The 15,075-nt window shown below is 38.1% G+C and overlaps 1 protein-coding gene across 2 annotated transcripts in view; it reads left to right on the top strand.

Moving 5' to 3' along the window:
* The window catches only part of LOC132114045 (neuroligin-3-like), a 206,469-nt gene extending 200,630 nt beyond the window's left edge, over nucleotides 1-5,839 (top strand). For both annotated transcript variants that reach the window (XM_059522172.1, XM_059522171.1), the window contains one exon: nucleotides 4,193-5,839. In XM_059522172.1, the coding sequence (XP_059378155.1) occupies nucleotides 4,193-5,045 (853 nt within the window). In that variant the 3' untranslated portion in view covers nucleotides 5,046-5,839. The remainder of the gene's footprint in view (nucleotides 1-4,192) is intronic.
* The last annotated feature ends 9,236 nt before the right edge of the window (nucleotides 5,840-15,075 follow it).

Here is a 15,075-nt window from a genome sequence, read left to right as displayed (position 1 = left end):
CGGAAAAGACTGAGCTGAAGGTGGAGCGATTCGACCAATCAGATGAAAGCAGCGTTTCAGCTCCGCCCACCAGTGCAAATGAAATATTAAAGCCATAAACTGAAATGATCAAAACGTACACGGACCAACTGTCTTGTCCATGTTCTCTCACTTGAATGTTCTAATTGAGATTTGAGTCTCTTGACCTTCTGCAAGCCCCGCCTTGTTCACGCAGTGATTGACATGGCGCGAGGGGGCGGAGACGTGATCGGCTCGGAATGCATTTTCAATGTGCACATTGAATTTTCATTTTACATATTAAAACTGGTGTATGAAATGGCAAATGAAAATTATGTAATTTAATTTTCATTTTAATTTTGCACCAAACGTTGCACAAATGTATTGGTAAAAGTAAATGTAAATACAGAAATGCATTGTCATTTTACATATTGCATTGTCATTTTGCATATTACATTCCAAATTGAATATCGCTACCCATATGCTTCCATACATATGTTCATACAGACAATAAATCAATATTGCCTAATTGGCCTAATGGTTAGAGAATCGGACTCCCAATCGAAAGGTTGTGAGTTCGAGTCCCGGGCCGGCAGGAATTGTGGGTGGGGGGAGTGCATGTACAGTTCTCTCTCCACCTTCAATACCACGACTTAGGTGTCCTTGAGCAAGGCATCGAACACCCAACTGCTCCCCGGGCGCCGCAGCATAAATGGCTGCCCACTGCTCCGGGTGTGTGTTCACAGTGTGTGTGTTCACTGCTCTGTGTGTGTGCACTTCGGATGGGTTAAATGCAGAGCACGAATTCTGAGTATGGGTCACCATACTTGGCTGAATGTCACGTCAAGTCAATTGCTTTGCCATTTGTGTGCTTGTAATGTCATTTGGAGAAACAGTGACCCCTGGAGGCTAAAGGGTAATACAACACACACACAAGGGCCCGTTGCCAGCATCCCTCCTTTAGAGTTTAGATTAATATGGTCCACTTTCTATCAGCACACTCGCTGTTAATGCAATCTGAACTGCTTTCCCAAAGCAATTAACGGAATGGATGCACTGCTGTTGTTTTATCAAAAACAAGTTGCATCCTGAAGCACATCTCAGCTGTTGATTAATTCATTTGTGTTTCACTTTAAAAGCCTCTGGCCCATCTCTTTTTTATACAGAATGAGCTGAGGATGCGTGAGGCCCAGCAGGCAGATGTGCTTAGAGATATGAGCTGTAACGTAATGTCACACAGGGGAGAAATAGAAAATTATGATTTGGAAGAAGTGCCTAGCATCTTTATACAAGAAGATGAAGCAAGACAGATAGTAGTGCAGTGATGATGAGGTTTTGTCAAATTGTTTTGTTGATTGGCGCAAACTCCAGGGATTGATATAAGAAAGGGTGCTAGCTGTTTGTGTTTTTATGTGTGTTGAGACTGACTAATAATGAAGGCAGTGTTGGGAAGGTTACTTTGGAAATGTAATAGGTTACAGATTACAAGTTACCCTATTTAAAATGTAATAGTAGTGTAACTTTTTTAATTACTTTAATAAAGTAATGTAACTAATTACTTTTGAGTACATTTTGATTACTTTTATACATTTCTAATGAATGTTAATTTGCAACTGTTAATCATCTTCAACCATTTTACACCATGCAGGTTTAACCTTAACAGTAGTGCTCAATACTGTCAGACTTTCACCATCCTTCATCACCTGAATTAAGATGATCACATTTGAACACATCCACCACACAATCAGACTTTACTTAGAGATTGATCTGAAGTGCAAAGCAGATTTAAAATCAAAAGAAATAGTTTATAGATACTGTTTTTGAATCCAAATCTTTGCATAACTACAGGCATCTAACTGCATCTAACAATGGTTTGGGGAAAAATAGTTAATAAAAAAATAAAAGCATATACATCAACTCAAATACGGTTATCTAATAAGCATGTGTCCTATTTTGTGTACTAAACTCCTGAAACATTGGTGTCTTTTTGAAACACTGCTGTCTCTTTGTATATGATATGATGATAGTTTCTCAAAATAAGTAAAAAATGCTCATGAAGTGACTGTTCTAGAGATTAATTTCCATGAGGGGCGGACTGGGAAAAAAATAGGATGGGAAATCTCCCACTCATACACCCACAACCCATTCTGAAACATGGACAACCCTTTTTTCTTTTTTTAGGACCTGACATGAAAAAGATTTGAATCCTTAGGTTGGGGGACATGCAACGTAATTAAGAGTTCTCTCCTGAACTGCACCTTCACTTCCATTATCCATCCATCTCTCTCATGACTTTAATACTGAAGATTTTTATTTGACTTTTACCATGTTTTGTAAGTGCAATTTTGTTTTTTTGGCAAATGAATTACCACTTGTATTTATTTTTACTACAAATTCCATAATTAAACCACGGTTAGTGCCATACCATAGGCTATATTAATTTTCCTAAGGGTTGTGTTTTTGTATGCACTAGCTCCCCCTAAACCTATGATAAAATATGATGATTTGTCTGCTAACTTACTACTGTAACATTACAATAGATGATAATGACGTCGTTTATACAGTATTTTGAGTGATTGCGAGCAATGTGCTGCTGCTGCTTGACTAAGTAAACAAAGACAAAGCTACATTAGCATATTTACAGATGAAACTGACCTGCACCTGAAACCCTGAACAGAAGTGTCGCTTCTCTGCTCCAGCTGTGCGCTTACACAGTTCACTCCGGTCTCTCTCTCTTTAGCATTGATTACTCGGAGTCTGATCCAAACCGTTCGGCGGAGGCGCAGAGAGCGTGCGAGCCCAACCATTGCCAGTCACGACTAACCGATTCATGATTTATTAGAGATTTAATTATCGAATGGCGGATTATCGGAAATAATCGCTTTAGTATATTCGGCCTGCAATTATACAATAACAATATTAAAGTAGAAGGCCAAATCGTCTGCCAGGCCACCGGGAATAGTCCCGGTTCTCCCGATGTCCAGTCAGCGCCTGATTTCCACAGACACGCAGAACGTGCAGGATTCATATTCAGTCTTTTTGCGGCTTAATATTCACAGACATCAGTCCATATCAGTCCATATTGATTCAAGTGTACTGACATACTTTTGATTTATTCGTCCAAAATGTGGCATATTGCGTCCGCGTTATAGGCTGAATTCCATTTTTATGACTGGATTCTACGAATGTGTTTTCCGTGTCTCGGAGATTATGGGCCATATGTCTTAGTGCAATTTGGGAAAGAAATAAGCTGTATGTGGATGTGTGTAAATATTCAAATGTAATCCTCTTTGTAATCGTTACAATTTTCATAAGTAACTGTAATTTAATTACTCATTTTTTCTTAGTAACTGTAACTGATTACTGTTACATTTATTTTGTAATTAAATTACGTAACGTCGTTACATGTAACTAGTTACTCCCCAACACTGAATGAAGGTAGGGTTACACAGGAAAGAAAACAAAGGCAGGGTTGAGAAGAAAGAAGCAAAGAGATTTCCCTGCTGAATATCGTAAAGTGTGATGATGATAATATTAAGTAGTCATTTAGCAGAAGCCTTTATCCAGCACAAATAGAGTGTGTGTCCGATCATGCTCCTGCAGGGCCAATGCAATGTTCTGCTGAGTTTAGCACCCTGCCCCAAAACACTTCCCCAGATGTTTTCATTAATCCCAAACTTAATTAACTAAACTGCAGGATAGTGGCCCGTTGCGGACAGGATTGGACACCCCTGCCTTAGAGTATCCAGAGGTTGAGGGGTCTTGAAGAGCACAGCAATGCTGAATTTAATGGTAATGAACCAGTACTCCAGGAGCTGAATTTAACAGTCCTACTTGAAGATGTCCTGTCATTTGCAAAACACAGAAGATGTTGTGCAGCTTCTCTTTTTCATACAGTAAACACATTATTTTCAAAAACTCATTTTTGTTTAAAAAATGGTGAGAAAACCATGTCATGAAACCAGTATCGTGAATCGTATCGCATCCTTATTGGAGTGAAGTATTACAAGTAATTTTCATCAAAACAACTTTAGAATCCATCAAATTACGCAGGCTTGGAACAACATGATTGTGAATAAATAATGAAAGAATTTTCACTTTTGAGTGAAGTGTTGCTTGAACTTCTAGCAATAACACTCTACATGAATCAACTTCTCAGCTTAGTTTATTAATCTTTCTTCTGTTTGTTTTGCAGAGATCCCAACAAACCAGTGCCTCAGGATACCAAGTTCATCCACACTAAAGCCAATCGCTTCGAAGAGGTAGCCTGGTCCAAATACAATCCTCAAGACCAGCTGTACCTGCACATCGGCCTCAAGCCACGAGTCCGGGATCACTACCGTGCCACTAAAGTGGCGTTCTGGAAGCACCTGGTCCCTCATCTGTACAACCTTCACGACATGTTCCACTACACCTCCACCACCACCAAAGTGCCACCGCCCGAGACGACTCAGAACTCCCTGTCCACCAAACGTCCCAACGGCAAAGCCTGGCCGTTCAACACCAAGCGGCCTCCGATGTCTCCAGCATACAACAGCGAGAGCGGGAAGGAGCAGTGGAACGGAGAAGAGGAACCAGGCCCTCTGGTGGTGGAGAACCCACGGGATTACTCCACTGAGCTGAGCGTAACCATCGCAGTGGGCGCTTCTCTGCTGTTCCTCAATGTTCTGGCGTTCGCTGCTCTGTACTACCGCAAGGATAAGCGCCGACAGGAGCAGCACCCACAACCCAGCTCGCCACGAGCCACCACCACCAATGATGTGAACCGACACGGCCCTGAAGAAGAGATCATGTCCCTGCAGGTCAACCAGACGCACCACGAGTGCGACGCAGGGCCGGCCGGTGACCCGTTACGGCTCGCTTCACTTCCCGACTACGCACTGTCTCTGCGGCGCTCGCCTGATGATATTCCACTCATGACGCCCAACACCATAACCATGATCCCCAACTCTCTAGTGGGCATGACCAACCTACATCCCTACAACACCTTCACAGCGGGCTTCAACTCCACCGGCCTGCCACACTCCCACTCCACCACGCGTGTATAGCTTTATGGCCATCCGACAAAGGGAGGGATGTGGGGAAAGTCTTCGGTTTTCATGAAAACGTTGAAGTGAAAGGAAGGGGGTTCAGGACGATGACGGAAACAAGAATAGACTTTTGCAAAAAGCAGTGACAAGTTCTTTCCAGATGTCAAGTTGTGCAAACCTGCCAAAACAGAACTGCTCTCTTTCCTTTGAAAAGGGATGAGCGTTTCAAGCAGTATTTTTTCTAATCATCGTTTAAAAAATAATGCCTTTTTATGCAGAATCGGGCAAATCACTTTTTTCTTGAATAAATAACAAAAAAACTAAAGAAAGTGCATTTTATTTCCCTTTACAGTCTTTTGTGGGAAACGTGTTTCAAAACAGTGGCCTCTAAGGTGACATCTGCATAATATTGTTTGCTTTGCTTTTCAATTTCTTTTCAATGCCTTATAAAGAGCTGTTTTTTTCTTCTTAATTTGACGATCTTTCCCTGAGATGTGTTTGTGTGGAACGTAGGGATCTGACTTGAGACAAACGACAAATATGGAAACGGCTGGATTGAAATGGTAACTGCAACTCGTTTTCCAGTTGCATAACTACACAGTTTTTTTCTTGGTTCCACTGAAAATCTTTTGTTTGAAACTTTTTCATCGGACAAGACTGGAGATAAAGACTTTTAAAGTTACTGTAATTGTTTTGTTTAAAGAAAAGTGCATCTTTTACAACAAAAATTAGCTATGGCTCCTGCGTCAGAGCACTGTTTGACTGGTGTGTGTGCGTGAGAGAGGTTCTGAGTATGAATGGGAATATTTGAGTTGAGTCGACATGTGTGTGTGTGTGTGTGTGTGTGTGTGTGTGTGTGTGTGTGTGTGTGTGTGTGTGTGTGTGTGTTTGATTGCCTTTGCCATGTTTTCGGTTAAATATTTGTGTGATGGGATGTGGGGGGTTATTTACCACTGCGTTGATTTTGTTCACCATAAGTAGTGTTTCAGCTGCGTCTATTGTCATCTGTCTTTGCGAAATAGAACTTTTTGTTATTTTAAAAAAGTGACATGTCTAATTTTGCTTAAGAATTACAAAATAAATCTATTATTTTACATGCAAGAGAAATAGCTTAAGATTGAACTGAACTAACTGACATGATTCCATTGACTTTGTAAGCGTTTCTCTTGACTGGAGACAGTGGCCTCTTTACCCTGAAGAACCTGACTTCGGTGTAGACCTGTGTTTCTTTAAATATATATAAATATGGGCATACATACATATATGTATAGGGCTTTTATGAAGATTATGCTTCCATTGACCTGAAAGTGTAAATGACCATTATTATCAATTATTAGGCTGAAAGCACCAATATTCAAAGGGCAGAGCATTTGATCCTCTACACCATAATCTGAGGTCACAACAAGTGTCTTTGTAATAGCTCTATATGTATATTTATGCATAAATATATTTAATATTTATTTATGTATACCAGATGTATACATGCTGATTGTGCCATGTGCCAAATTAAACCATAAATCTGGAGAAGAAAATGGTTTTCATAAAACTTTTTATATATGTATATAAAATCATCATTTAGATTTTTATACAACTCTATCACAGTTAAATGCATATTTCCTATCCGATTTATGTTTCTTAATATTTTAGGATTTTTAATAAAATTATGGGTGGAATTCAGAGTAATATGCTAAATCAGGCATCTGTAACATTGAGTCATTTTGCAGTATGATCAGCACAGAAAACAAATATGAATATCCTTACATCATGGAATGTAACAAAAATAAATAACAATTTGATTTCATGTGCAGGGATATACCAATATATACAAAAATATTTATAATACTATTATATATATATTTTGGTATATACTTTTTGTTTATAATTGTATTTTTTAAAATGATGTGAAATCAGGCTCAGGCTCTGAGAAGAAGCGGCCTCTGATTTCAGCCAGACCTTCATCAAGCCCTTGCCGCTCTTCACAACATCTCAAACCCCCTCCATCCCAAGCACCAGGGTACAGCATTTATCTACAATTCTGACCTTAAAACTCACATTACATTGAACTGTCTTTTAAATAAATGTCTCTTCTTCACCTAACAGATTCTCTGTAGATGTCCAAGGTTAAACCTGGTTCACTGCTGTTCGACATTTGGCTGTATTAGGCCTGAAACTTAAGCGAGAATGTCAATGCAAATTTTAAAAACTCTATTTCACAATGCTTTTAGCTGTAATGAAGAATAAATCCCATGCCTCTGCCTCTGTGGTTAAAAAGCTCTTGAAACTAACTTGACTCATCAGCAGATGAGAGTATTTATTACTCATGTGGGTGTTTAAAGATGTTTTGATGGCAGCTGTTTAATCACTCATATCAGCTTTTGATCCCAGATTGACTGAAGTAATAACACACAACAACATACATCATGGAAATTTCCACAGGAGCAGCTGGGTTTCCTCAGATGAACGTGATGCAGACAGGGGTTATATATTACAGACGGCGCAGATATGAGCAGATAGAAACTCTGAGACCCTTGGGGTCACACGACAGACACCTGCTTGAAAATCTACTGATTAAAGAACTCGGGTGTCATGGGAAACCTGAAGAATAGGCATAAGTTTGACATTAAACGAGATTTTAGGCCGTGCAGTGAAGCAATTTGATTGTAGCTTTGTTCGCATGAGCATTTACCTGCCGTTGAGGAAATGACTTTAGCTCCTAGGCTGGAAGCCGCGCTGCATAACATCTTCTCCTCTGTGTCTTAAGTGCTGCTCTCATAAATCTAATGATTTTTCATGCTCTGCTCTGCTCCTCTGGCATCCTCTTCTTCTGTAGCTCTGAAAGGGTCTAATGCACATTAGAGATGAATATGATATTTCCATGAATTAGATGGACCATTTTCCGATTAAACAAATTTTTCTAGAAACATCTACATATTTTACTGTGTTTAGAATGGCATTTTTGAGAATATTAGAGCTTGATAATGATCTCGTGCTCATGCACGCAATGTTCCCTCATGTCTGACTCCATAGTCTGTGCTAACAGAAACACTTCAGGTTTTTTTTTTTTTTTTTTGGGGGGGGCTGTTAATTTGGTTTGCTTTCTGATCTGCTTTTAGTCAAAGATTCCATCCTCAGGTCTCTGTGAGATTCTGGTCTGTTCCTTCCTTCAATTTAGGATTAAATAGATTTGTATTGCCAACCAAGTGAAAACTACATGGCTGAACTCTCTAATATTACATCTCTCCTCTGCAATCCAAGTGATTTCAGGTATCATTTGTGTCTGTTGCATAAACCTGTGCAGATATGTTTCATTTACATTTAGAGGGTTGTTCAAATCACTAACTCTTGAGTATGTGCAATAATAATAGTAATAGTTACCTTGGAAAGCACCACTTAAAGAGGTAACAATCGCAAAGACTCATTCCTGCTGAGCAGACAAATACAGTCTGCTGTTTTTAAAAGACGTGTACGTATACGTGTACGTTTCCCTTGATGACTGGACTTTCTTCTGAGAACTGCAACTAGAGAAGTCAGAGATATATTATTGTCTTGTAGTTTAAAAGAAAAGGTTTAACTATGATCTACTATTACTTCATTTTAGAAATAATAACAAAAGGGAGTATGGATGGTTTGCCACCACATTGGGACTTGAGGGCATTAACTGGAAGGATGACAGCATTTAAGCATTGCTCTTTCTCTTTTCCTCCCTCCCTCTCGCTCATAAAACCGTACCTCATAAAATAGTTTTAAAGATGATTAGCTGCGGTATTGCTTTAAGGGCTATATAGTATCAGTGGAACAGACTATTAAGGAAGTGCAGGAGATCCACACTAATTGCGCTCACAAGGTAATACACATTAAATAGAGCTAATAGCACGTGCTATAAGGTGTTAAAGAGGAGATCTCAACCATGACAAGTTAACAGCACATTTTAATCTTATTAACCTCGTCTGCTGTGCCAACCCCGACTGGGACGGCTGCACACAAACAATAAAATGATCTTGCAGGTAATTGCATGCAAAGGAAGGAGAATAACGGCATGTTGCATATTAATTGAAGACAGCGAAGCGGTCAAATAGAACTAATGCATGTTGAGTGATGTGTGGATGTAATAATTGTGAACGACCTCCCAATGAGACACATAAGGCTTTGGCTGGAATTTGAGCTTTTATTGAAAAAAGCAACCAAAAGTGGGGACTTTAACATGAATCCATCCATTATATATATATATATATGATTATTAAATGCTATTAGGTCAATGCGTCTTTTAATAAATTAAATGTGCACAAATAAACTGTTTGCAATAAGACCTTTAACATGCATATAGAAATTCAGTTGGGTGATGCTTAATACTATATACTTTATTTAGCCTAACTAATCAAGTCTAAAGGTGAGGTTGAACTGCATATTTGAATATGTCTAGTGTTTTCTTGTAAACGCTATTTCCAGAAAGCTCTAATTTGTTTTAGATTAAATTTTACTACTTTCTGAGTGGTTCGGAAGAAATGAATAACAACTTTCAATTCTTTACATTATTTGCTTTATATCAGTTGTACCTCTCTGACCAGGCCTCTTCTGCAATCTCCTGCTCTTTCTTTCATTACCTTCAGATGATGTGCTCTGTCTTTTCTTCTTCAGAGTAAACGGAGTGAGAATTAATACCCTGAACAGACAATCCTGACCTCAGTGCTATTATGCTAAAGAACAAATATCATTATCATCATGTCATTATCTCTAGTTCCAGCTGCCTTAGAGCTGATTTGAGCAACTCAAGTCTAAACCCTAAATGAGATCTAGTGAGTGCACATGGAAACGAAAGGAATATGGCCTTAAAGAAAGCTACATTTTCAAGTGGTGCTCCCTTGATTCATTAAATTCATTACATTTTTGCTAAACAGTAACAAGTGGTTTTCATATATTCTTTGTGTTTATAACTGACATATGTTTGTAGTTGACAGAAAAAAAATGTGGCTGTTTCGGCTGAGGTTCTGTCTTCACTTCTGCACATTTTTCTTCTGTATTCGTACTTCTGTATAAGTATTTTGTTCAAGTTCACATGATTAGATATGGTTTGATTTACTCACTTTACTCTGTTTAGGTTACGGGTATACAATCTCTCAAACAAGTCTCATTGATTTTATTGCAGGCTTTTAAGGGGTTTAAAATCAGTTCGGGCATCCTAAGAAGCTTTAATGAGATTTCTATTGCTTTCTATTATTTTGGATGCATCTACATTTGGAATGATAACAAGGTTAGCATGCAAAAATAATTTTTAAAAGAACAATAATAATAGTCACCTTTTATAGTGCTTTTAACAATACAGCTCCCAGATACTGCACCAATTGTAAGAAATTCAGATTATTCTATAATAGCATAATGGCTGATGGCACGTAAAAACATGTCTGCTGGCAATGTTAACCTATTTATTAGGTTTAAATTCATGCTTACAATTTGTCCTTGTTGAAAGAGCTCAGAACGGCTGCTCACTCAAATACATGGCCGCTGGCAATCCAGAAGGTCTAATAAATGATGTACAGTATGATATACTCCTGCATTGTACCTCCAGTAATATGGCATATAATGAAGGAAAATGGCAAGTTAGCCTTTGACCTCACAGCCCCCATTCCAAAAATATGTCCCCTTATCTGCAAATGCATTTTTTTTTCTGTGGCCGTCAAGCATGCAGCTGAAAATACAGTCCGAGTCAAAGTCATCCAGACTTTCTGCTGCTCAAGCCATTATTTTCACACTGTCACACACTGCAGTGCACTTCATTACAGAGATGCCTGCATCTCAAAGTAACACTGTTATTGCACATCTATTCCATATAAGCCGATCAATTCCATATAAAATGATCTTGTGTCACATCTGAACATCATCATATCTAATAATTAGAGCTTTTATAGAACTCTGTCATGTTAAACACCTGATGCTACTTTGATATGAATGAAAATAAGGCTATGGGAGACAGTTAATTCAAAAATAAAAAGAATAACTCCTCTAGACTAGTGGTTCTCAACCTTTCTGAGGCCAATATCTGGCCAATAAAATATTTTTAGAGCATGGCATTAACTATAGAGAAATGCATGTCACTGTAAAACAAAATGAGTTCAGTTGAGGAAACTAAATGTCACAAATACATTCAAGTTAAGAAAACAATGGTTTTGAGTACTGTAAACTTATTTCATCTGAGTTCACTAAAATAATATTTCCTGAAACACAACTAAACTCCACTCAAAAGACTTTATGTTGCTGAAATGTAATTGTATTGATTAGAGCCATTTCATTTAATAATGTTGTCTCCACTCTCTTGTAGTTGCTTGCTAGAAACTTAACATGTGTGTTAATACAGCAAGACACTATCATCACTGCATCAGTAAGCACTTACTACTTCTAAACAAAACCAGCGGGTAAGTCGATCCACCCACCGTATCTTGGCAACTGTGCACTTTTACTGTCATGTGAACATGTAATGTGGAACCAGACTGTGAAAAGGAGAAACACACGGGAGGACTGGAAGGCACCGATTTATTTAAAAAACTTTTTAGGACGGTCAATGTAAAAAAAAAAATAGCATAACAGATGTATCCAGGTCAAAAATATTTATGATACATATAGGTGATTTATTTAGCAGCATATAAAACCATTCAAATCATTTATTAAAATATGAACTTGAATTGATTAAACTTGAACTTGAAACTTGAATTTGGGGTAAATTGAGCCTGTAGTTAATGGCCTGTTCAACGATGCAGAAAAGTTACAATGCAAAGAATCTTTTGACTAAAATGTTAATTAGATTCAGAGACATTTATCACTTAAGAAGACATATTTTAAAACCCTTTGTCATAGATGCATTCTGACCATTTAAAATGATAGGAAACAATCCTTTTAAATCCTAACATAACAAAAATAAACTCACAGATCTCCCCTCATATTAATCTTTCATAAAATAACATTTAATTTCAACATTTACTCTCCTTACAGAGTCTGAAGCAAATCTTGTTGGGAAGTCAAAATCTGATGCTAACTAATTCAGCTTGAGTTCTGCTTAATATAATCAGTTACTGAGTTCACTTTTTTCTAAGTGCAATGAACATACAGAAAAATTTTTAATTAATTAACTCATTTCATTTAATAAATTTGACTGTAAGGTTCTACGGTGATTCTAAGAGTTTTTCAGGTCTAGTAAATCAGACTACCTCATATATCCATTGTTCCTGCACAGTGGGAATCCTGGTTCTTCCCATGGTTGTTAAGAGGGGAAAGTAAATTACGATTTATTTATTATTATTTGTTGTTGTTTTTGCTTATTTTAATTGCTTAGTTTGCCTTATTTTAAATCATTTTAATCATCTTGAGGCCTTCTTGAAAGTTTTCTGAGGCCCTCTTGTGTGCACCGTCCCCCTGACTGAGAACCACTGCTCATATATATTACAGTTCTACTTAGTTTTACAGATGCTTTACAGGAAAACAATCTTTCCTCTCTCTCTCTCTCTCTCTCTCTCTCTCACACACACACACACACAGACACACACACACACAGACACACACACACACACATATGCAAAATAGAACTGCATTTGCAAGCTTTGACCATGAGATGGCAGTGATACAAATGGTTTAACACCAAATATGAATGAATAACTGTCACAACATGCTTAGCACTTTGATACTATTGCTAAATATTATTACTAAATAAAAAATATTGAATTATAAAAAAAAAAGTTTTATTATTTCTTCGAATACTTTAATATTTAATGAATTGATTAAGACTAACAGTCCTGGACACCCATGTTATAGAATGCTTTAGATGTGTCTCTAACTAAAACACCTGATCCATTAGCTTCTGCGTGTGTTGAATATGAAGCCATCTGAAACATTCTGGGAGGTCGGTCTGGAGGTCTGGAGCTGAGAAACATTAATCCAAAGGACAACATGAAGGACTATGAGCACACAAGGCCGACATTCTTTTGGAGTAGTGTTTACCTGAAAGATGTCTTGTTCTTCCTGTTCCAGACAGCAGCATTGCAGCAGTGTGATTAAACATTTGCTGATACATTTATCTGTTTTCAAAGTAGCATTTCGTGCCGTATTTCAACTCTGTTATTGCTGAAGTGTTGACAGATCAGATAACCTGCTCGACTGACTATCCAGGGAGAAAAATGAGTTTGTATTGTTTGTCTTTGAATTGAATTACCCTGACTTCTTAATTGGTTTGGTTGGCATAAACAGATTAGAGGCATGTTTCTTGGTCTACTGTTTATTTGTGTTTACCTTTACTTTTTGTGGCATAAGCAGCATGTGTTGTGTAGCGTTGCCCTGTCTTAATACAATCATTGTTCTATGCACAGTGCAGCTCTCTAGGATGTACTTCAGCAAAGCATTGCATCAAACAGATGACAAGCCTCTGTAAACAAAGACCCCTGGATCTATCTTGCTGGGGGGCTTCCAAAATGCACAAAACAGGCACATTTTCTTGCCTACATTCTAATTAGGCAATCAGCTGAAGCATGCCTTAAAGCATCTGTTTTCTTTTGCACTAAATGCCATCTACATAAGGAACCATTTCCCTTCAGTGTCTATTTGAAATGCCAAACAGGCGAGTGTCAAACATAAGGATTTCAGGTATGTCTGTGCTTTTAGAGGTTACCATTTGCTACGTAATGAGTAGAGCCTTTGGTTAAGTCCAAAGCATGTTAAGACTATAGCTATAGGGGAGAGTGGGGTAAGATGAGCCTTTTTTTTTTTTTTTACTTAGATCATTTTAAATGATCAGAATGCATGTGATGTGACTTACAGGTTTTGGTTGGTAGACAAAAAAAGAGGTGAAAATATCCCATGTATTGACGCTAAAGTGACAAACTAGAATAATACTGAGAATCTTTTTGTTTTTGCTTTCTTTTTTTACTCATTCTTGTGTGCAACAAAAGAAATGTGCGCAAATGATCCAGAAACCTACAGTATATTGATGGCAGGAGTTTGAAGCGTTTTTCTTGAGAAAAAGTGAAATTTGAATACTTTCACAGCAGGAATACTGCCCAACTTTCTAAACCTGTATAAATGTACCATAAGTGTAATGTTGTTTAACCAATTTAAAATGGTATGTGAAAAGAAAATGGTTTCTAATTTGCTTCAAGATTCTCAGTTTTAACATTCTGTCTTTGACTTTTTTTCACTGGGCAAAGTGCAATTTATCGTCTGCTCAGCTCTCACACACAGAAAGACTGTAAATATCAGTGTCAAAAAAAAAAAACAAGAAAAGTAAGAGATGCCAAATGGCTGTTGTTCACGTCCCTTACAGTGCAGTTTTGACATTCAGGTCAGTCTGTTACCATGGGCATTATGGATCCTTCAAGAAACAACCCAAGAGGACATAAGCTGAACACAATGACTTTGCCAAAAGCATTTAACTGTCTCGAACACAGTCTGAAAGCAAACATTTCCTTAAAGCTCACAGGAAACGTCTGAGGTTACTTATGGAACCATGGTTTCCTGAGTAGGGAACGAGACACTGTGTCCTCTAGGGGTCGCTATGGGGGAATGCCTCGTCTTGACCCGTGTCTGAAGCAGACATTGAAAAAACTCCAACATGTTGGCCAGCGACAGGCCATGACGTCACTACCAGTGTGTCTGTAGTATAAAAAGTGGCTGGGAGAACATGTCATTCAGTTCTTCGTCTGAAGCTTGCGTCCAAAGCATGGCAAGAAACCTAGAGGACACAGTGTCTCGTTCCCTACTCAGGGAACCATGGTTACATAAGTAACCTGAGACGTTCCCTTTCAAGGGAACTTCGAACTGCCTCCTCTAGGGCAGGGGTTCTTAACCTTTTTGATGTCGGGGCCCAAATTTTACAGTACAAAGTGGCCCAGGGCCCAATCAAATATTAGCAATGTATTGGTTTATTGATCTCACCCTTGGTTTGATTTGTATTCAATAACTAAATGAAATCCACTTGCAGTTTAATAGTTCATTATTATTGTGTATATAAACCTGCACATACAACAAGATGCCAAACACATAACAATTCAGGGAACAAATCAATCTGCATCAA

Source organism: Carassius carassius, chromosome 33 (assembly GCF_963082965.1).
Source record: "Carassius carassius chromosome 33, fCarCar2.1, whole genome shotgun sequence".
Classification (NCBI taxonomy): domain Eukaryota; kingdom Metazoa; phylum Chordata; class Actinopteri; order Cypriniformes; family Cyprinidae; genus Carassius; species Carassius carassius.
Note: the sequence above shows the minus strand (reverse complement) of the source record. Positions and strands in the feature narration are given on the sequence as shown.